This window comes from Camelus bactrianus, chromosome 3 (genome assembly GCF_048773025.1).
Source record: "Camelus bactrianus isolate YW-2024 breed Bactrian camel chromosome 3, ASM4877302v1, whole genome shotgun sequence".
Classification (NCBI taxonomy): Eukaryota; Metazoa; Chordata; class Mammalia; order Artiodactyla; family Camelidae; genus Camelus; species Camelus bactrianus.
In genome coordinates this window covers 12249465-12274521 of record NC_133541.1, presented here as the reverse complement: position 1 = coordinate 12274521, position 25057 = coordinate 12249465, and the positions used below count along the sequence as shown (strand labels likewise).

Below are 25057 nucleotides of genomic sequence, written 5' to 3'. Positions count from 1 at the left end.
ACCCCTTCCAAGTTTAGATCAAACCTAAACATTTGCCAAGGGTGTCTGTGCCCCCAAACCAGCCATTTAGTACTTCACACACCAGCCACTGAGCCCCGCCTCAGTGCTGGCCTGTGCCCTGCCTGGCCTCCCCAAGCTCACACGTCAGGATGGGGAGATGGGGGATACAGAGCACTCTGCAAGTCTTTATGAAATACCAAAATGGGCGAGGTGGCCGTAGACCAGTGGTCAGGAGGCGGAGGAGGAGACAGGGAAGTGAGACAGGCCCCTTTTCTGCCCCCACGCCTCTCCCCTCCACACCTCCCCCAGCCTGTGGGCCAGAAAGACCTGGCTTCTGGTCCAGCTTCTCAACTCCCAGAATCAAAATGGACCACAATCAAGTTACCGCTTTTCTCTAAGTTTTCTAGACAGGCGGGATCAGCGCTTGAGGCTGGGCCGAGGTGGGGGTGGCCAGAGTAGCAGCTCTCCCCTCTCCCCACCCCCACTGGGAGATGGTGGTCATGGTGGGGAGTGGCCCTCAACCTGCTGTCTGGACACAAAGGGCTATGATGGGGGAGCCGAGGTGGGGACAGGCCTCCCCCAGGCCCAGAGGTGGCATCAGAAGCCCCCCCCCCAGTAAGATGAGGTGACCGACTCAGGGCAACAGCAGCAGAGCCTGGGCCCCAGCCGGCTGCCCCAGGACCTTGGGTCTGCTGCAGGGGAGACAGGGCGAGAGGTGCAAGTCAGGGAGAGGCAGGATGTCGCTGACCAGTCCTTGGCTCTCCCATCAGTCACTGTGAGGGCCCATCTCACCGGGTGGCTGATGACCCTGAAGAAGACCTTCGTCCTGGCCCCCAGCTCCGTGCTGCGGATCGTCGTCCTCATCGCCAGCCTCGTTGTCCTGCCCTACCTGGGGTACGTCGCCGGGGGCTGGGGTACATCGCGGGGGGGCTGGGGTGCGTCACCAGGGGCTGGGGTACATCGCTGGGGGGCTGGGGTACGTCTCCAGGGGCTGGGGTACATCGCCGGAGGGCTGGGGTGCGTCGCCAGGGGCTGGGGTACATCGCTGGGGGCTGGGGCTGTGCTCCTGCTGCTGCGTCCGAGTTCTGTCCAGAAGTTAAATCTGCTTTTTCCCCTGAACTCCCCAAGCATGTCCCCAGCTTAGAAATGCAGAGTGATACCTTGCTTCTCTGCCTGGGCACCGGGGGGGAGGCTGCTGAGATCCATTCCAGAAGAGTACTTTCTCGTCCGGCTCCCACACAGTGTTCACTGAGCATCTACCACGGTGTGGCAGAACCGGAAGGGACAAACACAAGGGAGCAAAGGTGCCGCCTTTGTCCTCAGGGGCTCCGGTCTCCTAGGAAGGGGCATAGTCAGCCCCACAACTAGGAAAACCTCACTACACGGAGAGGAGGGGCAAGATGCTTTGGGCCCACGAGCCGGGGGACAAGCCCACCTCCCCTGCCCCCCAGCAGTGCTGAGCTGAGGCCTGGAGCTGGGGTGGGAGTTGGCTGGGCTCGGAGTTCCAGGCCCCCCCCCCCCGCACTCAGGTGGACCATTTCTCAGGTGCAGCCCTCATCATCAGATCTCTAATGCAATTGTCCCGTCCCCCTGTTGTCCACCCCTTTCCTGAGTTTCAGCTGGGTTTTGACTTGACTATGCCTCAGCACGGCTTTAACAGACGAATGTCCCCTGTGTTCTCATCCCCAGGGTCCATGGAGCCACCCTGGGTGTGGGCTCCCTCCTTGCAGGGTTTGTGGGAGAATCCACTATGGTCGCCATAGCAGCGTGCTACGTCTACCGGAAACAGGTGAGATATGGGGACAAAACCGCACACCTGCCCCAGGTATAAGGAGTCATGTCTGCACCTGAGGAGGAGGAGGGGAGGGGAGGGCAGAGCCACCATCGGGAGGGACTGCAGGGAAGTGCCGTGGTTGGGCAGAGGTAGGCCTCCATCAGCTGACAGCCCGGAAGTGGGAGACGGGATCCCTGAGTGCCTCTCCCAGTCCAAGCATGGCCGACAGCCAGGTAACCCCACCGAAAGGAAGAGCTGACTGAGATGCAGCATCAGCAAGGTCACCCCAACCATAAACAAGGGGTCCCCTGAGACCCTGTGGCCTCTCCCTGCTCTTGGCTCTGCTGCAACGTGCCCCTGTCCCAGCCCCACGCTGATGAGTCTTCTCTGGTCTAGAAAAAGAAGATGGAGACCGAGTCGGCCGCCGAGGGGGAGGACTCGGCGATGACGGACATACCTCCAGCAGAGGAAGGGACAGACATTGTGGAGATGAGGGAGAACAAATGAGGCGCTGCAGGGACAGCTAAGGTGACACTTCGGCGTCATCTGCTCTCCTGTCGTGTTTTTTTCCGGTTTTGTTTTTGGTTTTTTGTTTTGGTAACGCAAGAGGCCTTGATTCAAAGGTTTCACGGACACGCTGGCATACTGGGTATGCTCACGCTGATGTGGGGGCCTGCAGAATGGGCTTGCCACTGCTTTGTGGAAACAGAACAATTGACTTCATGCCCCCGCTTCGTGAAAACCCCAAAGACATAGCTGCCTGGTAGTCTACGTTGTCTCCCCTCCCTCGGACAGTCTCCACTTGGAACCAAAGGACCACGGCACACCCCTTGGCCACCACTGCCCAGCAGGCCACAGACTCACCCTGTCCCTTGCATCACTCTTAAGAATCAACAGGTGACAACTCGGCTTTCTTTGATTGGCTTCCCAGTAACATGGCTGTGCAAAGAGATGTAAGCCAGCAACCTCCCACCGTGGAGGCACAAACCGTCTGTGACACGCGTGTGGAGGGCAGCACCAGGCTGCAGCCCAGAGTGGCCGTTCCTGCTCAGGAATGGATCTGTGAACACACTGGACGGACGGACAGATGGAAATCATCTCCCATGGGAAGGTTTGAGGTGCCTTGGGAGCAGCGAACTGATACATGCAAATGATAGCGTCTCACCTCACATTTTTCCTAGATTTGAGTGTGCGCGCACTTTCCCGCACCGCCATGTACATACGTGAGCTGCCTTGTTCAAGGTGTCACAAAAGCGCATCTCCCCATCGCAGCGTCCTTGGGCATGACTTTCCCAGAAGGCTTGCTTTTCACTCACCTTTCCTGAAGATGGCACTAGAGCAAGTGAAACGGAGCATTCTAACTTTTACATGTTAGTTTTTAAAGGGAACTGAAGCTTTAAGTCATAATCTAGCATTCTAATGCCAGGTTGCCGAATCGTCACTTGGGAAGTAGATTTATGACCTGGTCCTGCCATTCTTAGTCCTCACCATGCGGTACAGGTAATTCCGAGTGTACTGTATTCCCCTTTTACGCCACACGAGAAAGCAAGACATTTTATAAACCATAGCAAAGTCACTATGTGATACTCCCTGAAATGATACATTTGAAATCCATTTAGTGCAGTCTATTTTTCTAAGTTTCGGAAAGCGGGTTTTTTTCTTTAAAAAATTATGGACACAGTTCACTAAATTCTTGATTTAGTCAAAATTCCTAGACTGAAAGAACCTAAACACAAAAAAAAATATTTTAAAGATATAAATATATACTGTATATGTTATGTAATTTATTTTAGGCTATAATACATTTCCTATTTTCGCATTTTCAATAAAATGTCTCTAATACAATACGGTGATTGCTCGTGTGCTCAAGGTACCTGCAGTTGAAAACGTATTGTATCCATGGATGTTGTATCTTGTTTGTAGCAGTTTTACAGTCTGTCATTTGTATATAAATGTAAGGGTCAGTAAATGACAAGAGAACTATTTTTCACTATGAGTAACAGGGGTTTAAAATGGGTCAGGTGGTGTAGACTATCGTGGGAATGGACATACATGCTAGAAGAGCAAAAAGAAGGAAAAAGTCAAGCCTTTTGCATTTATTGCTTTCAGTGCTGTGTAATCATATCGTCCCTCATAGAAAAAAAAGAATGTAAGGGCTTGGAGTCAGCCATGAACATCACAGGGTCCATTCACATGTCTGGACAAATCCCCATGTGCTTCCTGTGAGCAATTTGTCATATATATATATGCAGAAAATTAAGATGCATAACTTTGGGGTGTTTCAGGGGCAGATCTGAGAGGATGGGGGAAAAATCTAATTGTATCAGCTTTTTTAAAGTACATGACTAGAAAATTAAACAGCAGTATTTTTTAACATGTGTGATTAGTATTTCATGCTTGTGGGGTTGGAGCTTAAAGAGCAAATTGAAAAAGCAAATTCCTTCCCTCAAAATCGAGGAAAGACCCCCCAGGCTCCTTATGCAACTAGAAGAGGGCATTCTGACATCAGAGGCACTTTCAGGGTGAAGATTCGTGGGCCATGGTATTTTGCTAGTTTGGGAAAACACGGGCCGCAAGCCCAGACCCAGACCGCCACGATGGAGCTGTGACTCTGCAGGACGCCCGTGTCCAAGACCTTTCTTCCTGAAGTACACGCTCCCCTGACACAGTTCCTTCGTTGGCTTGTGCTGCTAAAACCCGCCGGCCTGACAAGCACACACCTTAACTTCTAAAGCAAACCCCACCGCCGGCAGGTTCTTCGGCACGGGCTGGGGAGGGGGGGGGCCCTTCTCCTTCCCACTTTTCAGGGTGATGGGGGGGCACCCCTTGGACTTCATCGACCAAAGAAACCTTCCCCCGACACAGGTTCCTTTTCTCTTGCAAGTCACTCAGGATTTCTGTGAAAGCCTCAGGCCAAGGACTATGCAAAGACCAGCCATGACTTTCTCAGTGTGGACCGGTGCCTTGTAGACACACACAATCTAAAACCACGGGAGCATGAAGCTGCTTTTATTTAGATGCTGAGAAGTGAGTTTGGGCCATTCAGAGAGGTCTTTCCAACCCGGGGGTCTTCTCTGGGCCAGCTCAGGTCAGAGCAGCTGGTTGTGTCAAAGCAGGCCGCTCTTTGCTTTCTCATTCTCCACGCAGCTGCCGTGGGCTCTGCCCACAATGAGCGGGACCTCGGTGCCACTGGCATCAGTGAGACACCAAGATCTGAGCAGGAGGAAGCAGGCCGGGCTGGCTCCAGGAAAGACGTGATTGGGCAGGACCTGCCGGCCATGTGGCTCGGCGTGTGGCGAGGTTTGCACGTTGGCCGGAAACCCTCACCTGCTTGGGATTCCTTACTTTGGGCACAAAGGCCACAGGTTGACATCAGCCACACCCCCTCGCTGCCCAGGTTTGGCTGGTCTTGTGCCCAAAGGTCATCTTCTCTGATTTGCATGTATGTTTTGCTTTGTATTTTAGCAGTACCAGGTGGTCTGGCTCTGAAACTGCCTGGGATGGCTGATACTCAGAAACAGAAACTTCTGGCTTTGCTGTAGGGTATATTGGATGGCTAAGGAGATTTCGTTACGGTAGTAAAAGCACTTTCTTTTTCACTCCTGAGTCCTTGCAATAAATAACCATTGCAGGCGCAGTGGGCAGGAGGCCCACAAGGAGGGAGGTCCAGACTCAAGATGGTCCATCAAGCCAGACGCCAGGGTGCTCTCCAGCCGGGGCCCAGCTCGGTGGTCCCCACATGCAGCCTTTTCCTGCCTCTCCCGCAGTCCCCAGACACCAGAACTTACTCAACGATAACTTTAGAGCTAGATGTAAAAGAGTTAACACCGACTGACCCTCCGAACTCCTCCTCACTTGGGAATCATCTGGAAGGGGCAGGGGGAGGTCAGCTGTTTTGTGCCCTTAGTTTCCAGAAACATACCCATTTAAAGACTCAGTAGCTCTCTGACTGGATTCTTTTTTCCTTCTTCAAACTGAAGTGGGGGAAAGACTGAGAAAGTAGTACTGTTGTTGTAATTAAATGATTACTTTGAGAAACATTTTCTTGTATTCAAGAATCCTTCTATTTCTGAATATCTCAGCAGACCAGTGCCCAGGACAGCATGAGCTGGTATGTACCCACCAGCCAGGGTTTCTGGCTTCCTACTTTGCAGGCGAGCTGCCCTCCTAACTTAGGATGAAGTCTTCATCAATCAAAGCAATGCTCGGTCCTTTTATGTGCTAAGTCCTGACCTTTATGCATATAGAGAACCAAAATTACAATGAGCAAGGCTTTGTAGCACATGGCGATCTGTAAGTGTTTAGAGGTCTGTGTTGCGTGTGCAGCCGATTCCCTGAAACCAGGCTCCCATCTGCCTTCCAAGACACAGCCTCAGGCACAGCCCTCACAGAGCTCTTTCATAAAAAGCATTTGAACCGTAGAAAAGCATGTTTTTGAGCAACGTGTTTGGTAAACATTCAAGATGGTCCTCTGTGTGGTTACTTGGAGTCTCTATTTCTGGCCTTTGAAGCAGCAAAACACCACGTGACTCATCAGCTGATCTAACCACACATAAAACAGGATGTAGAGAAAATCTGAAGAAAAATAGACCAAAAGGCCCTGCTCCTACCCTTTTACAGGTTAAAAGTCTAAAATGAACTACCTAAGTGTGCAAAATGTGAGACGTGTAATTACGTAATCAACCCACACCCAACGCCGAAGTCAGGAAAGGTGTAACAAATTATAGTGTTTACTGTCTGATCTCAAAAAGGGAAAACAGTGAAGGGGAGGTGGTAAGATCTTGCTGTAAGTTGACTTCACTTTCTTCTCCCGAGGGGAGGTTAGAACTATTCGCTGTGGCAAAGCATCTCATCAAAGGTGCACCTCCAAAGTCTTTTTTTTTTTTTTAATCATCTCTGCCAAGTCCAAGTGGTTCCAGGATAATTTTTTCTCTGCTTCATTTGCAATCAACCAGGGTCTCTGAACGACTGTAAGATCTATGCACTTTTATAGATGGCTGTCAGCTACCCACAGATTCAGCACATGTTTATTTGGTGCCTCTTTTTAAGTTAGGAGATGTAACTTAAAGTGCACTTCACTAAAGACTTGGCTTCTACAGTCCGTATACGTAAACAAAAGCGCACAAGACCTAGGAACCCTTTCTCTCTCCAGAAGAATACGTGGTTTCCTTAGGTTACAGTGGGGAGATGCACCACTCGCCCTATGGCTTCGTGGAGACTCAGTGATGTACAGAGACTGGTCGTTACTGTGAGGTTTAGAGGCAGATGTTGTCCATCTGTGAACCAGGGACAAGAAATGGTGACTTGGGAGTGGGGACCACTACAGCCAGGTGGATTCTGGTTCCGTGAAGTGTGGGGCCACAGACATGGGGGACCCACCGTTTGGATGAACCTGATACTGAAAGCAAAGTTCAAGCCACTCTGGATGAACAAAGGAGGTACACGGTACCTCAATGCCAGGCACCCAGCACCCGAGGCGTGGCCCAGTCACCGGGAAGCAGGCCACTCCCCCACACCCACAAGGCCTATGGGCAAACACACTGCTCCTTCGACCCACACCACATTCGGTTTGCTTCGTAGTGTATGGAAAGGGCAAATATCTGAAGCTGGAAAGAGCAAGAAGCTCGTCGCGGGGCTTCAGAAACCTTGACAGAGCCACACGGGGGCTCCTGTTCAGCAGCGACAAGCCTGTGCTAGTTCATACAAGGAGAACTTCAGCGTCACTCACACCTCTCTGGCCTCACGGCGGCCACCTGTACATCGAGAGGGTCCAGTCATTATTGCCAAGGCTCCTTCCTGGTCTAACAGTCCGTGTAGGATCTGGGATTTACAACATGGTACGGGATCCTGCAATGGAGAAATAAAATTACCTCATTCTTTCTTTCAGATCTGAACATTAGCAGTGATCCAGAATTTTTTTTTTAAAACAAAATTAAGTCTCCTGGGACTCATTATTCTACGTGAGCTGTGGCTGTCAGCTTACAGGCTTTTTGGTTTCACGTCAAAACTGTGGGTTTAGTTTAAACTGTTAAAGCCAATCACATTAAAATATTTGTACAGCCTTCATTAAAATTGACTGCAGAGGTCAGTATAAAATATACGTTGTTTTAAATGCTGTGTATGTATTTCATAGATGTAAGTTTTTGCATTGTTAAGAGCATTTATATATGCTTTTCTTTTTTGGAATTTTTTGGAGGAGGAGGAATTTGTGCTCATATATTGTCAAACAGCTTTCATATTTTAATTTTACTTTAAGTAAAGCTTAGATGGTTGGCATATGATTGAAATTGTTTTTAGTTTCTTGATTTTCTTGTTCTAACCATTAGTCTGTTTACATGCCCCAAATTATATGGTTTCCTAATTCTGACTACAATTTCCCTTTTTTGTCAAACGTACATGAGACATTAAAATTTCCCCCTTTGCCTTGGTAGCTAAAACCTCTAGCCACTGGGATATTTCCCCAAACTCCCTGTCTTATTTAAACATGAGCCATTTCTTCAAATTTTATTCTGTATTAAAATGGATTTTTACTTCCCACAACTACAGCAATACTGAAAGATCTTCTCTGAGGCCCAGCTTCTCCCCACCGCTTCTAGAATGGAGATCCAGACAGCCTGGCTTTAGGAAAGTAAGAGGTACAGCATGTACAACCCCACCTGCCCACATCTGAGAGACTTGCTCTTATCAGTCTTTATGTGAAAAGCATTACTGTTTTTTCAGCTATAATGTCTTGACCTCAAAGAATGATGGCTCTCATTTTTTTTTAACGTCCTATGAGAGATTATATAGAGAATGTGTTTTTTTACATACCTGAAATCAACAAGGATGTAAGCATGCTACTGACCTGCTTCTGACTGCGTGTTCGCTTTCCTGCTTCAGGACATGTCTGAGTTAAAATGCCAGTGGCAGTACTACCTCTGCCATGCTGCCCTCTTACTGCCTCTAATACCACATGGTTTTGAAGTCTTAGAGGTCTTCCTGCTTGGCTATGAGGTAGGGTGTGGAGCTGTACTGGCCCAGACATTGTCAGCAAATCTGCACCCTCCCCACACTTTCTCCTGCCACCCCAGATGAATCACATGCTCATCCTCCCAGAAACCTCCTCCATGACACACCCATCCCTCACTGTCACACTAACCCCCATCAGTCCTCCCCTCTAGTTTCTCTCACTTCCATCCCTCCCTCTGCATCTTCTGTATTCCCACTGGCTTAGCTCCAGGGCTCCTGTTCACCTAGGGCCTGGATGCTACTGAAGCCTCCAAAACAGTTTCCCTTCTCCACGCTCGTGTGTCCACCTGGACAACAATGTAAATGACCCCTCCTAGAGTTCTGCAGTGCATAGCCTGCACAACCGTTCCCAGCGGCCTGCCCACTGCCCCCTTCCTCACACATTGCAGAAGACTTTCAGTGTTCATATTTGTCTTCATTTCTGAGGGCTGAGGGCTTTTAATCAAGAAGATGTTAAAGTAAACCACAAGCTGGTTCATGGTTTTGAAACACCTGTCTCTACTCTGCCTATTTATGAATTGTCCTAAACCACCCACATCCACACCTTATACAATGGTGGTAAACTACTGAAAGGTTTCACCTTGCGGTAAGTAGTTTAAATACATTCATAGATACAACTGAATGGGTTTTTAAGTTAATATCAAGGAGAAAACTAAGCCCTGTTCTAAGTTTTCCTTTTCAACACTTTGAAAGGCAATGCTGGGGTGAAGGGCATATTGGCATTGTTTATGTTCTTATATGCCCCCAGCAAGCTCCAGGCTCCCTACTGGACAATGCAAGCCAGTAAATACCACGCTAACTTCACAGTTCAACACACTGGTCTTTGCACAAAAGGAAAAAAGTCAGCAGCCGTGAGTCCTCATTCTATCTCTGCTTCTTATTAGCTGTGAGCCAGGCAGGTTATCGGATGCCTCTGGATCTGCCTCCTCTGCGCTAGAACAAGATCTTTTCTAGCTCCCCTCCGCTGCGACGTCAGGATTTGCAGAGCCGTCAACGGCGGTGCACAAAGGCGGGGGTGCACGTCCGCCAGGCTCCCAGGCAGCTTGGGAGCACCCCAGCCACCAACTCTACCGCCGGGCTCCTTTCAGCAAAGAAAAACTACTAGAGCTTTTACAAAACAAAACAAAGGCCAGTCTAACTTTGGGTTCAGAACCTTTGGATCCAAAGACCAAAAGAGAATGAACAAATAGAATAATTATTATCAAACTTCACATTATACCACACACCTAGAATTCTTTCCTCTGACTCGTGTACCAGGCTCTCTTGCTCTAAAGACAAGTAGCTGAGGAAAGCCGGCTATGGTCAGCCCCCGGGGCCCTGTTAGGAGAGATGCTCCCATGTTCACGCGTGACGGAGTCAAAAAGGGATTTCTCCCCGGTGCCTGGCAGCACCGCGTCCCAGCTCAGCTCTGTTCTTCTTTCCGCCTTTCCCCCAAATGCTGCCACTGCCCAGATTCCAGTGGCCTTCCTCACCCTACAGCTGTGTTGCTATTTAATTCCACCTTCTTTAAAAAAGACTCCACCTGCCCACCCCCACCCCAGGCCTGCTCCCACCTTAGTTGGGAACCTAGTTTACATGCTCCTGGGTGACCTAATCTGGGCCTGTTTCCAATTCCAAATATACACTGGGGATCCCCAGGGCTGTTTTTCCTGCCCTGACTTGTTCCAGAACTGCAGTCCAGTCACCTCCCAACATCTCAGCCTTAAGCCCTGCCCCCCGCAGACTTCCACCCCTCTCCAGCTAGATGAGTCACATTAGCACCCGCCCGGACACCAGCCTACGCCATGTGCCACCTCTCCCTCAGTCAAGTCACTGACCTTGTCAGTTCTCGCTCCCAGCATCTCTCACTTCTCTCCCTCCCTCTGCACCCTCTTTCGTCCCACTGGTTTAGTTCAGGTGCTCCTGGTCACCTAAGGCCTAGATGCCAAAAATGGCTCCAGAATGGTTCTCCTTCCCAAGCTCATGTGTACTACTGGACCACGATGTGAATGACACCTAGAGCTTTGCAGTGCACAGCCTGCACAACCGTTCCCAGCAGCCTGTCCGCCTCCTCCCACCGCACATCTCACCCTGCTCTTCCAGGCTGGTCCTTCCTCTCACTCCAGGCACTGGGCTGCTGCAAGGAGGACTCTGCACTTACACAGGTGGGCACCAGGCTGAGTCAGGGATACATGTAGTAAACAAGGGCCCAGCTGGAAGGAGGATGGAAACACCCAATGAGAAGCAGTGACACAAAACAGGGACTCCTGGCAGTGCCCCAGCCTCCTGCTCCAAGCGTCTTAATGCCTCGCCCCATTCCAGAACCTGTGCACTCTTTCACACCTCACCCACGCTGAGGGAATCAAAGGACCAAGAGTAGATATTTTTTAAAAGAGAATTTGTAGAGATGGTTTCTTTGCAGAGCTACACCAAGCCTGTCTCCTCCTTGGGGGGAGTGTGTACATGTGTGTGGGGTTGGGGTGGGGTCCCTCGATGCCTTAAACCTAATGACAGGGCTCTTCAGGAGACACCCAGAGAGCTTGAAACGGGCCCCTACAGTGGTGGGCACTCGGTGGACAGGTGTCTGACTCCCCTGTCAAATTTGACGGGAGAGTCACAGGAGGGGACACCAGGGTGGTGACACACACCACGTTTGTCAGGGCAGAGGTCTTTCCCATGAATCAGGCCCGGGCCACACAGATAAACAAGCTGACCTGGGGTTTGTCTTACATCCCTAGCGGGTGAGTGGGGCTCAGAAGAACCTGGGGGTAATAACACTGGATTCCTGGAGCTGCAAAGGAGGAAGTGGTGGGTCGGGGTGGGACCATCAGCCACTTCACAGAAACTGCCGAGCTGGGGGCAGAGGTCTCCGGATCCCTGGAAGCACCCCATGTGAGAACAACAGAATGAGAGCTGAGCGCTGGGCAGGCCCAGGGAGCCATGCTGGTGTATGACGGCAACTGTCAGGAGAAAGATCTTCCACCCTCCACCCTTCCTCCTGCTCCGGATGGGGCAGTGAGTGATCAGCGGTTTCACTCCGGGTTCAGCTCGTCTGTCACACATGCATGTGAGGCCCAACATGGGGAGGTGTAGAGAGGGCCTGGGAGGGCCGGGGGGAAGGGAAGGGGAGGGCTGGGCCAGCTCTCCCTACAGCCCTGATGTTGGCACCTTGCCTGCCCAGAACAGACACTCTGGTGAATCAATGAAGGCATTCACACCTTCCGCCCCTGAACACACTCTGACCCCAGGTCACCTGCACAATCACCTTCTTCCCTGCATCCTTCTCATCTCCAACCCCCTCTTCTTATCACTATGGTCATGCTCTCCGTGAACTAAGATCACCCGAGCCAGTCCTTGTCACTTGCCTTTGCCACCAAAAGGGATCATCTCCCTGTAAAATACATATGGAAGAACCAAAAGTATTCTCACATACAACGGTCTAGTTAGACACTGTAGTAACAGATGTGTAAAGGAAGCGAGCAGATGGTTCCCAGAAAATGACCCACGAATGGCTTCTCCCAAGGAAAACATGCCTCGCCTTGCTCAAGTGAAGGAACGCAAACTGAAAGTCCAGCTATCAACTCAGCAAAGACCAAAGTTTGGCAGAGCTCAGCACTGGCAAGAGCCTAGCGAAACCGGCCCTCCCGCTCTGCAGGGGAAATGTTGTCACTCAGTGGTACCTCTTCAGAGGACAATCTAGCAAGATGCCTCAAGTTCACCCTCAACAAGGGAAAGAGGCTAATGTCATGGGCAAAGAACATGAAAAGGCCATGCAGGAAAGAGATACCACCAAACCCAGAGCACTGAGGATAAATGCTCCCCACTTATTACTAGAATCAAAAGCCATTTAAAACTACACATCTTTCTTCCTTTCCAAACTCTTTTTCTTGCCAGGTGGTCAAAGCTTAAAATTAAATTATCCCTAGTGTCACCCAGGGGACAATGCAGCAGGCCCTGCAGCACCTGCTGGTGAAGGAGAACTTCCTGCAACTTTTCGGAGGGAAGGTTGGAAATACGTATCAAGAGCCTTAAACATGGTCAGTCTGGAGATGCGTGAGAAGATTCATGAACGAGGAGGTGCCTTACAGCACTGCTTATAATTGAGAAAAATGGAAGTACTTGGTGTTAATTATATAATATTTTCTGAAGGTTTTTTTTTAAACCTTAGAGTGCATCACAGTTTCTCACCACCTTGTACAATTAGGATGTGACCTCCGAGAGTATCAACAACTTCCATGGCGTGTTTGCTTTTTATCTCCTCTGCATTCTTTCCGACATTGCAAGGAGTGCCATCTCCGGAATGAGGGGCACAGCACAGCCTGACAGCACTTCACCTTCCATAAAGTGCATTCCATCTGGGGAGGTGGCACTACGGGGTACTGGAAGACACTGTACTTGGCTTTAATACATTTTCTAAATTGTAACAGAGAATGAAGGGTAGTCACACCACTGTCACCAGACCTCTCAGCCATCTGGTGAGAGGTCACAGGGCCAGGCTGCAGGGTCCGGCCGAGGGTGCAGGTGGGAAGCAAGATCCCAAACTGGAGGGAAGAGCAAAAAAAAATCCTCACTCAGCCCTAGGGAGCTCGCGGGGAGCGCCACCCCAGGCTCTTCCGCCCAAGGGCCGAATCGGCTTTGTCCCCAGGGCTGTGCTGGGGGCTCAAAGTCTGGAATGAACCCACCAGACCCAGCAGGTCAGAAGGTCATTACCAGGCCACTCACACAGAGCCCAGACGAGACAGGGGTAGGAGTGAGGAGGGAAGACAAACAACTGAGAGAACCCACAGAAAAAAACGCTCAGATTTCCAGCAAGGCAGCGATGGGAGGTGGGAATGTACTGTATAAACAGTCTCATTTACACACATGTAACATGGCTTGTCTTTTCTTGATCATTTGATCCTAAGGGCTTCCTGAGGACCCACAGCCGGGGTCCCTGGCTTCCTCTAGACTCACCATGGAGGAGAAATGCCAGAAACGCTGCCCTGGGAACTGAGGAGAGCACCGAGTGCAGACAAGACGATGGGCAAGTGTATTTGTAGCAGACATTTTGTTTATTCACCCAGTCCAACAAGGCCATGAAGGCAGGCACCAGCTCACTGCGGCTGGCTAGCACAGGTCATCCCTCGGCTGCCCGCCACCAGCCCAGCGCTGCCCTCTGGATGCCTGGCCCGTCAGCAGGGGGGTTTTCAGAAGCCCAGCCCCATTTTGCCGAGACTCAGTTCTTTGACTCACAGGAGGGCAGCTCACTGTTGGCTCAAACTTCTTGCCCTAACCCCAAGAATACCTTTGAAAGCCCACTGTCTCCTCCTTCTCCAGGTCATTAACATCTTTCAGGGGCAGTCTGATTCATATGCAATGCTATCACACTTCTGGGGGCGCTTCCATAGTCTGGTTGGTTCTCGAACACTTGGGAGCACTGTGTACACCGCGGGCCTCTCCTCAGCAAGCACACGGCAAGGCTGGTGTGGACCATAGCCGCAGCCCCACTTTGCAGGCCCAAAGGATCTTCCTCGAAGCCTTGTTATGTGCTGGTGTCTCACTTCGCCCCCACCCTGACTCCCACTGGGGACAGCTGGTGGTGGAGACGAGGACTGAGTTGTCAGGAAGCGGAGTGACTGGCCCGAGCTCATCCGAGTGGTGAGCAGCCAGTGACGGGACTGCTACTGAATTCAGACCCAAGCCCAGAACCACACACCTAATTTGGGGGGATCACTTTAAGTGGGTCCAACACCATCATAGGCCTGTCTTGGGGGTGCTGGCAAGTTAATGCACTGAACCAAAATCTCCCAAGTCCTCAAAGTCAGGCATTTAACCAGAGCAACACAACCAGGCTTCTGAGCTTTTATTTTCTCAGTTTATTTTTAGTTATTATTTTTACAGTCCTCAGCGGCTGGGTTTGCTGTAGGTGACCAACAGCAAAACCTGAGTTGGCTCTGCCTCTGACCATGAAGACGAAGATTCAACACCTCACCCAGGGAACTCACACCCTGGGGCCAGGTGTCCGGCCAAGGGTGCAGGTGGGAAGCAAGACCCCAAACTGACAGGAGCCCTGGGGGCACGGTTTGCAGAGTAGGCGAAGTTTTTGACAAATGCTGACATTTTACAGTGTAAACAGGACACTCTGCTAAACAAGCCAAGACGAGCGGGCCAGGTTCACACCATGTTCCCAGCTGTCCTCCCTTCACAGCCCGGCCGACAGGGAGGGGACACCACTACCACAGGTAGAAGGTGGGTCATCATCCTCTCCCAATTCACAAGAGAGTCAGAAGCTGCTAAGATGCAGGTAACGGTACCAAAACATTTCTACAGACAATGAAAACGGGAAGGGAGTTCATTAAATACATTCATTTTGGCTTTGTTCCCATATCAAAGTCCTCAAAATTCCCACATTACCATGCATTGCTCTGGCTCCTGTAATGGGTACCATATTTTAGCACCATTTATGAGAATATAAATCAAGGCATTTTTTCATTACATAAAAGCTATTAAAATTAAGTACAAAAAATTATTCTGAAGCTCAGAATTAAGCTCAACCACCCCCGGTTACCGGGAAAACGACTGCCAAGGCTGTGGTTATTTCCAGTCCTGTATCCTTTCCCTGGATGACCTGTGTTCTGGCGACTTCATTCCTGACCCACACCTACACCCAAGGAATCGACAAGAATGAGATAAAACTCTAGTCAATGCTCTCCCTTACTATTAATGAGCTATTCATGAGCTTACAAAATATTGAAATATACAGGTGGCCATAAGGCTTGGGAACAGAGAGAACATAATAAATGGTTTATCGCTATGATACTTCAATACAATTAACCTATTATTTCCAGGCTTAATGACCACTCTGTACAGTTTAGTAATACCTACTAACCCATCCCACCAGTCCCAGTAATAAATTTCAATTTACAATGAAAAAAACTGCAAATGGGACAGCTCCCACCACCCTCCCAAATGTGACTGGGTCTCAGGCTGTGAGGCCTGGCACACAACAGAGTGTCACGGTGTAACTGCACACCAGCGAGCAGACACGTTCATACACACACACCCACTTCTAGTCACGGCCGAGCCTACTTTCTTCCTATTGCTACTGCTACCCGGGCAGGGGCAGCCAAACCACTTTAGTTTTGTGCTTTCCATGGCTCCAAGTTAGTAACTGGATCACACAAGTATTAACCATCAGTTGCCTGTGTCTTTTCTCACTACCTAACTCAGCCCTAGCTCCCTGGTCTCCCCAGCCTCTCAGAAGAGATCACCAAGGTGGTTTCCCAAGAGTCAAGCATTACATATTCTACTTCTGTTCAACAGGGGACCTAAACTTTAGAAAAAGGAATTTGTAGCCACACACACAGAAGTCCTTCCATTGGTTCAAATTTTTAGCCTTTTATAACTTAAGCCAAGGAGGTCTGTCAGGCATCTGTTGCTTTGTTTCTAAAAGGCATTTTTAATCTAAAATCAATTCCTTCTTCAGTTCACTTCTTACGGTTCCTCAGGTGATTTTAAAATTACTTGAACTTGGGCCCTGCCTTTGCTCAACTCTGGGGATTCTACAACTTACACATACATGTCAGACTCAGCACCTCACACACATTGAGGGCTTCCTTTTTATTGTTTTTAAGTAGTCACAGAACTTTTTAAAAAGGCATTTATGTATTTTTATGTATGCCTACAAGTAAGATTCCCTGGAGGTTTATACTTAGGAAAATACTTTCTCGCTTTCAAAGGGGGAGTGTCTCTGCAAAGCCTTGCTTAAGAAAGAGAAAGCAATCAAACTTTATTTTAACACCAAAAAGAAGACAAAGCCAGAAAGTCGGTCTGAGTCCTGTCTCCAGGTGCGATGGTAGGAGTGCCAGGTCACCAAAGGCAAGACAGCACCCGACCGTCATTATCTGGAAGCTCTTCAAAAAGCAGACCATGGACTCTTGGGTAAAACAGCACCTTGGAGTGAAGAGCGCAAGAGGAATAACACAGCCTCGGAAAACAGACAAACAATCACCAAAACAAGCACGCAGAAACCTACAAAGGTGTTTTCTGACAGAGGTGTTAGATTCACGTGGCCTGAGCTTTTACCTGATAAGCTCCAGAATTGGAGGAAAAAAGAATAATAGAAGGCTACAAAGGCAGTGGTCTGTTTTCCACAATCAAAGGAAACTTTCACCCATCACTAACTGCACACACAACAGCACAAAGTATCAGCGGCCATACGAAGAGAGCAGGCTGGATCCTGGTCTGTGCATTTAAACCATTTTCAGATGTGCTGCCTTCCAAGCAAGAGGAACCGACATTTCAGATCCAATGCCACCGAGCCTAGATCATGAGTGACAGACCACGCGCGGGCCTCTTGTGCTCAGCCGCCGCTGTCGCTGTTCCGGGTGTGAGTGAGATCAGTGGATGCTGTAAACACAGAAGTAGCTCAGCAGGTGAGGAGGGAAACCAGAAAAAGTTCTGAAGAAGTGGTGTTAATTCCATGGAACTTGTTGCAGGGAAATTCTTTTAGGCTTAATGTACCTTAAATGAACTCAAAGGTCTAAATCAAGCCTGCGTAAGGCAGACATTACCTTTCTGCCAAGACCAAAGGGTCCAAACTGCTGAACACTTGTAATAAACTCTGGGATAGAAAGGAACCTTCTCAAAATGCAAAGACAGATGATCATTGGTATTATTAAATTCAACAGTGGTTATGAACCAACGGCTGGATGGACACAGACCCCTACTGCCTTATACAACCTAAAAATTTGAAGCTATGCTTTTAAAAAGTTCAAGAATGAATGGAAGGCATTTCCTGTTGTAAGTTACATAAAAATGAAGTTACATAAAGTGAAGCATCAAAGTCAACAAGAAGTCATTATTATTACTTTCATTTGGCTTCTGGGTGCCTCTTTATTTCAGGCACCACTGCATTTCACAGTAAAAAAAACAAAGCCTCTGTAACACATTCACACACATTTAGAGCAAAATTTGATCCAAACACTCTAATGAGTAAGTACCTACCAAGATGTGGTGACTATTATTGATGAGGTAACGGGAAAAATACTAGCGTAACAGCCTGCATAGTTTTATGTGTCCTCTGAGTTTTCTCAACCAAGAGTTTTAATTTTTAAGTGAAAGCAAAACTTACATTTGCACAAAAGGTTTGCCCCTCTGGGGGCAAAAAACAGATCAGATAGCTTATAAACTATATTAAATTGGACCAAATGAAGATTTTAATTATTATAAGATAAAACTCGGTACTTTCAGGGTAACATCACCTCCACAAATACTGAGCCAGTTCAGGTGCTGCTGATACAGTCCTGAAGAGTGACCTGTCTGGTTCCTGGGAACAGTGTCTGCAGTCCATGCCCCACTGGACGATTCAGGCCCCAGTGCAGAGCATGCTCAGCTCAGCTGCCCTGCCCCACTCCCCGGCACCACCCTAGCTCATGACCATGCAGGCAGTCACTCTCGCCTGGGAATGCTGCCTCCCCCAGGCCTCCCAAACCAAATAGGGCAGACACAGCTCAGCCATGCTTTTGCACTTGGTTTGAGGACATGCTTCTGTTTAAACTTACTCATGAAAAACCTTAGGCACTCTGCTGTTACTCATCCCCTGCCGGCAGATGAGTTACATGAATTTGGCAACAAAAGCACGCTCAAAAAAACAGGGCACAGAAAGACCTGGATCCAGCTCACCGCCATCTCTGAACGCAGGTGAGTGCCTGAGTCATCTGGCCTTGGCTTCCTCTAGAAAAGCAGGTGGATCTGAGCCCTGTTCTGACTATAAAGTGGTGACCCTGTGGAACTGGAGAATAACGAACAGCCCCCGACTCTAGAGATCAACCAACCACAAGCAGCACCGGCCCACCAACCACGCACCGCCTCACCAGCCACCAGACCCGGTGTGTCCGCCACCTCAGGCGCCTGTCATGTTCCTGCAGAGCAAGGATTTCCTGGTGCCACTGCCTCCTCCAGCAGCAACTTCTCCAGCCTTGAAATAACTCACTTTTGGACCCAATTCTTAATCTTCTATTAGATAATCCACTTAGAATAGCTTCAATATGTAAATCCAAACCGCTTTCAGTGAGACTATCGGAGGATGTTATGACTGGCCCAGAATTCTACCACGTGAGGAGCCTGCACAGGAAGAAGGGCACGGCACAGACCCGTTACCACCAAAACAACAAACAACTACTATCTTTAAAAAAAAAAAATTTGAAAGCCAGCTTACTATTAGAGAGGCTTTTGATTTGAGATATAAAGAACAAATTCCTCTCCAAAATGAGTCTCCTCTGATACAAAAGTGTTTGTTTTACGGAGATGCAGTCTGCACCTTTCAACAGGTGTGCTCTGAAGTTCTCCACTGAAACATACTGCATCACAGATGAGGGGGAAAACTTAGTTAATTCTTATTATTAAAAGCTACTCTTCAGAAATCCCAGTCCAGCTTGGCTCTCAGGGCCCAAGTGTCCTGTGAGGTCATTCTCAGGGACCCGCAGGCCCGAGGCCCAAGCCGAGGAGCTGCCCGCGCACCTTGGCCGCATTGCCGGGCCGTCTGAGTGTGTCTCACAGACTCGTCTCCTCACACACTCGGACAGGGATGTTGTAGTGCCGATCATCCTCGGCGATCAGGGTCACCACTGGCCAGTCCCTGGGTGGGTCGGTGGGGTAGATGGTGAGGAACTCCTCAGTGCCGTACTTGGAGAGCCGGTACACCTGGATGGTGTGGCACACCGCGTAGGCAAGAAGGAACATTTCAACCTGCAGGAGGAGCAAACAAGTGTGTGGAGGGATGCCCCACTGAAGGATGCAGCTCACCACCCGCTCCCTCCCTGACATCCCAGGCAGCACAGAGCCTGGCAAAGCCACAGCCTTTTTTCCGCCCCGTGGGCCCAGCCCCACTCCTCTGTACATGGGTTGTTAGGTAACAAACACACCATCAGGAAGGGATCATATGTCGGATAAGGGACCTGCATCCGGCATACATAAAGAACTCTTACAAATCAACAACAAAAAAGCAAATAACCAGTTTAAAAATTGGGCAAAGAACATGTACAGAATAGATACTTCTCCAAAATGGATATGCAAATGCCAAGAAGTACATGAAAAGTTATCAGGGAAATGCAAATCAAACCCACAGTGAGACGCCCCTTCCCACCCACCAGAATGGCTATAACCACAAACAGATAATCACGGGGAGTGACGGCTTCACAGGTACAAGGTTTTCTCTCAGGGCAATGAAACTGTTTTGGAACTTGACACAGGTGATGGTCACACAACACTGTACATGTACGGAAAGCCACTGAGCTGTACACTTTAAAATGGTTAATTTTGTGTTACATAAACTTCATCTCAATTCTTTTTTAAAAAGTGTGGTAAGGATATGAAGAAATGGGACTCTGAAACCTTGCTGGTAGGGATGTAAAACAGTGCAGTTGCTTTAAAAAAGTTTGGTAGTTCCTCAAAATTTTAAACAAAGAATTACCATATGGCCCAGCAATTCCACTCCTAGGTCTATACCCAAAAGCGAAAACACATGTCCACACAAAAATCCTGCACATGATTTCACAGCAGGATTATTCAGAATCGCTAAAAGTGGCAGCAACCCAAATGGCTGAATAAAGTGTGACATATCCATACAATGGAATGTTATTTGTCAAAAAAAAGGAATGAAGCACTGATGCACACTGTAACATGGGTGAATCTTGAAGACTTTAGGCCAAGTAAGAGACGCCAGTCGTGAAAGACCACTTAATTAGGTTCCATTTATGTGAAACACCCAGAATAGGCAAATCTTTAACAACAGAAAGCTGGAGAAGGAGGAATGAGTTCTAACAGGTATGGGGTTTCCTTTAGACAAAGTGGTCTAAAATTAGACTTGTGATGGCTGCAAAACTCTGTAAACATACTAAAAACCTGGGTTACACACTTCATGAAACATACTAATTTCAATAAAGCTGTTATTTAAAAAAATGTTACAGCAGACTTTGTGGGGACTCAGAAAGGACTAAGTTCAGTCTAAGATGCAAATCACGCTCTACCAGGCTTGTTCCTGCAAAGTATTTGCTATGGTTCAGGAGACCTAAGTAACCTGTATTATGAATATAGATAATTTTTTAAAATAGTTATCTTCAATCCTGTCTGACCCAGCACTGACCATTGTCTATCTGTGCTCTTTCCCATGTACCAGGGAAAGGCAAGCACCACGGATAGTCGGGCAAGCAGGAAGGCAGCCCCCTGGAAGGAGAGCCTTACTGCCGCTCTGTGGTTGGCTATCTCGCTTATGCTTTTCAGGGCAACTTAATGAACACACCAAAGACAGACAGTGCAAGTGTGGTGAGTCAGCTGCTGGCCCACAGGACAGTACTCCATTGGGTCTCCGTAAAACTCCAACTTGGCATATCTGTAAAAGATCCAAGATCAGGCTGGGCCCTACTGACTAAAGTGACTCCATTTCTATTTTTAGAGAATGCTACCTACACAGCTACAGCTGCCACAATTAAACAAGTCCCTTCAGACGACTCTTCCAAGTACTTGGCTTATTTGTAGCTTAACGGAGCCAAGGGTACTGACTCCATCCACCACATTGCAGAAGAAGGCCTAGGCTGAGAGAACCATGCTAGTTGTAAAACAGGTTCACAATTTTTTGGCACTCCTCACTTGAGTGTTGGAAAGATTAAGTGACTTGCTTCTAACAAACAGAATATGGTGTAAGTGACGGTGTGTGACTTCCAAGATTACATCGTGGGAGGCACTGTGGCTTCCTCCTTGTTCTCTTCTTGGATCACTTTCTGAGAGAAGCCAACCATCATGTTCTGAGGACTCTCAAGCAGCCCTATGGAAAGCCCCACATGGCAAGGAACTGAACCCTCCCACTAACCGTCAGTGAGGAACCAAGGCCTCCTACCAACAGCCAGGTGAGTGCGCCATGTTGGAAGTGGCTCCTCCAGCCCCAGTCAAGCCCCCAGATGACTGCAGCCCTGAACAACATTCAACTGCAACCTTCTGAGACCCTGAGTCAGAGCCACCTAGGAGCAAACTATGCTGCTCCTGAACTTCTGACCCACAAAACCTGAGATAACGTTTGATGGTTGAAGCTGCTGTTCTGGGCTAATATACTCCCAAAGGTACAACTCACCTGTTCAAGGCCACCAGTGTGTCCCACCTGGTTTAGATGGTTCCTCAGCAGCTGTCCAGGGTCACTGGATGTATCCCGAGCAAAGAGAAGCACCGAGAAAAATGGAACTTCCTTTCCCTTCTCTTTGTCATCGTACAGTTCAATGGCTCTGTTTAGCATTAGAAATTTGACAGCTTCATAGAGGCAATACTCGTCGTCTTCATTCGTGAACAGTTCATCGCAAGCTATCTGTCTTGCTTCAGCAGTTCTCAGCTCAGCCAAGCCTGCCCACTATAATAAGAAAGTTGCATAATTAACTACACTTTCGTCCTGTAAGTCCCTGGTAAAAGTCCATACTACAAGCACAAGTTTATTTTCAAAAGTAGATGACCAGGGGTCACGTGCCAATGCTCAACATTCGAGCTTCCAGCTCAAACGATGGCGCTCTTTAGACCGCCCAAATTCCTTACCAGCTCTCCCCCACTAACCAGAAACAAAAGTATAACGCACTAAGGAGGAGCTCTGGGGCCATGGAACGGAAATTTCAACTCCCCTATCCTCCCAGGCAAAGAGATAGGACCAGTCGATCAGAAGTACTCACAGAAGAGCTAACGTGCATGCGTGGGGCTGTGAGGGGCAGCTAAACTCACTCCTCCCCTTAGCGGGCTTACAGCAGCTGTTACCACCCAGAAACACCAAGCCAACCTTCAAACGTGAAGATTGTGAAGATAGGCAAGGAAGATTATGGGCTCTCCTGAATATTTGTTTACTAAACTTACCCTCCTACCCTCTTAAAAATACATGTGAGTTTCAAAAGAATAAATCCACTCAGCAAATTCTTATTGACTCCTGATGAAGAATAAAGCAGAGTGTCAAGTATACAGCTAAGATGGGCAAACTCTTCAGGTGAGGAAGAAAACCCTACAAATACATGTGCTTTTAAGTTAAAGTGAATGAGAGTAAGAGATGCCAATATGAAACTAACCCTTACGAATAGCCACTAACTCCTGCTTCTCCCAAAAACTATTAACATTTTAAATTCAAAAGTAAATTTTAATGGTCATGAACGTGCCACAGGACTCTGCAGTATTTGGTTGGGAAGCTAGAAGAGCTCGTATTTTCCACAAGTAGACCACGTTGGCAGCAAGAGATGGCTCCAGAGTCAGAGGGTCAGGATGGAACAAAGGTCTCACCAGTGAGCAGCTGGTGGCTTCCACAGGGGCTTAATCTCCCCAGCTGTAAAATGAGGACAACCACAGCAGAAACAGCTTGGTAGTTGGGAGAACTAAATTAACACATGAAACTTTTAGGGGACAGCCTGGCACAAACGAAGTGTCAGTAATGGACTAAATGATATCCCTGAAACTTGTCAATATGACTTAGAACAAAGACTACATTTGTAAGATTTCCTTTAAAACAAAGTTAAACACTTCACTAAACATATCATCTCCTCCAAGAGTATACGATGTTGATTTTTCTTCATTTTACCAAAGACTTCACAGGAGGAGTTTGTGTTCATTTAGAATTATTTTGCCTAACAACCAGCCAAGAGCATTTGGTAACCCATGAGGTGAGGACTGAGAAGCGGTCTGCTGGGGCAGTCAGGAGTGAGAGCCTCACACTTATCAGAGAAAGGAAACTACATGTTCCAAACCTTCTTCCTTAGTAATGTGAGGGACTCCTTAATTTTATCAACCAGGTTCTCGCTCTTCCCCTCAAATTTCAGTCCAAGTTTCCACTGCTTGATCCAGCTGTATTTGCTTATGAGTTTTTCTGGTAACTAGAGTATCAAGAAACAGAGAGAAAAATGTTAACATTCCAAAACATCCATCACACGATCCAAGCTGTAAGAAACCACAAAGCCTATAAAACCTACATTCGTTTCCAGAATTAATTCCTGCACATCTGCCTGTGTTTAGGTTGTGGAGGACTTAAATGTGGAAGTCAGGAACTCGGAAAGCCCCACCCTGAGGAGGGCTGCTGGAGCAAAGGGGTGGTTTCGGTTGGGACACAAAGGCTCAGTCCGCCTCGCTGGGCTCCAGCCCTGACCAGGAACGCTCCCCAGCACTTGGCAGGGGTATGCTGCGGCAGCGTCCGCACCAGCTCTTCACGTAAAGCGCCCAGGCAGCTGCTGGGCTCACTGGCGGCCTCCCTACCGCCCTAATGTCTGACTCAGGAAGGTGCTTTGAGCATGTGAGATGGTCCAAGACACAGTAAAAACCTGCTTCATTACTGATTAGGAAAATAAAACTTAACTTCTGATATTTACATATATCCTCAAAGTTTTGAAAGAAGCAACATGGTACCTAGTTTAACTGCCTAATACATGTAGTAAAGTGAAAAATACAACCAAGAGAAAGAAGCCAGGGTGAAGGGAGCTGCAACAGCCCAGCTCACTAAAGAACTAACAGCTGAACTGTCACTTTGCCCATTTCCTTTTTTTCCTGGAGCGTTTGTTATTTTTTCCCCTGATCATCAATAGATTATGAAGTCTGAAAGGCAAGCTGGGACATGACTCGATTGATGACAGCAGAGGAGTTCAGCCTCTCCCCACGTCCTGGCTGTGTCAGAAAATCCATGTCACTAGGCTGGGCACAGGCATGTCACTTCAGTGCTACAAAGTGCAGAAAGGAAGCAAAAGTTCACCTCCCAGTCAAAAGACCATTAGAAAATAATTAATGCCTACCTGGAACCTGAGCTTGCTTAACAGTTATACAGTTTTAAATGAGGCCATATGCTCCACTCTCCTGGAATCTAAGACTCTGAAGACCCTTTCATGAACGGTAACTCAAGTTTTCACCTTCTCAATCTACAGCAATCATGTGAAACTAAGGTGGTTTCATCTCTACAAGAACCCAAAACCACAAAAGGAATGTAAATTCCGCTTTAGGTAGTTACCACAGTGATGGCGAACTACACTGACTCATTAGTAGGGGGAGGGGGCTGTGTTCTCATCTTACTATGATGGCAGATGACCACCCACCCAAATGCCACCCAGTTCTGTGCCCACACTGTCCTGCATCTCAGCAATATGTGCGCAGTTTTGCTGTAAACCTTCAATTAGGTTCTCAGGTTTATCACCAGAACCTAAAATGCCCTCAAGTGGCAACAAGCTGAAATCACAATTGGGCACAAAGAAGTGCAATGAGCAGAAAATACTGGCTACATGGATTTGAGCGGGGAAACGGGGTGGAGGGAAGCCCAGGAGACCA

The 25057-nt window shown here is 48.3% G+C and overlaps 2 protein-coding genes across 7 annotated transcripts in view; one reads left to right on the top strand and one right to left on the bottom strand.

The window, feature by feature from the left end:
• ANKH (ANKH inorganic pyrophosphate transport regulator) overlaps positions 1–4152 on the top strand; it is a 130745-nt gene extending 126593 nt beyond the window's left edge. The window contains exons 10-12 of the mRNA XM_010957262.3: positions 771–894; positions 1690–1789; positions 2171–4152. Of these exons, the coding sequence (XP_010955564.2) occupies positions 771–894; positions 1690–1789; positions 2171–2281 (335 nt within the window). The 3' untranslated portion in view covers positions 2282–4152. The remainder of the gene's footprint in view (positions 1–770; positions 895–1689; positions 1790–2170) is intronic.
• The window catches only part of OTULIN (OTU deubiquitinase with linear linkage specificity), a 65191-nt gene that overhangs the window by 18558 nt on the left and 21576 nt on the right, over positions 1–25057 (bottom strand). For 2 of the 6 annotated variants that reach the window (XR_012503659.1, XR_012503660.1), the window contains exons 5-7: positions 23500–23625; positions 21867–22136; positions 19262–19489 (exon numbers count right to left, since the gene is read on the bottom strand). Coding sequence is in view for 3 of the 6 variants with exons in the window: in XM_074356370.1 (XP_074212471.1) it covers positions 19295–19489; positions 21867–22136; positions 23500–23625 (591 nt within the window). In the remaining 3 variants the exon portion in view is untranslated. Of the gene's footprint in view, positions 1–6488; positions 19490–21866; positions 22137–23499; positions 23626–25057 lie in introns of those variants that run through there. The other 4 variants (XM_074356374.1, XM_074356373.1, XR_012503657.1 and 1 more) reach the window with 3 other exon arrangements.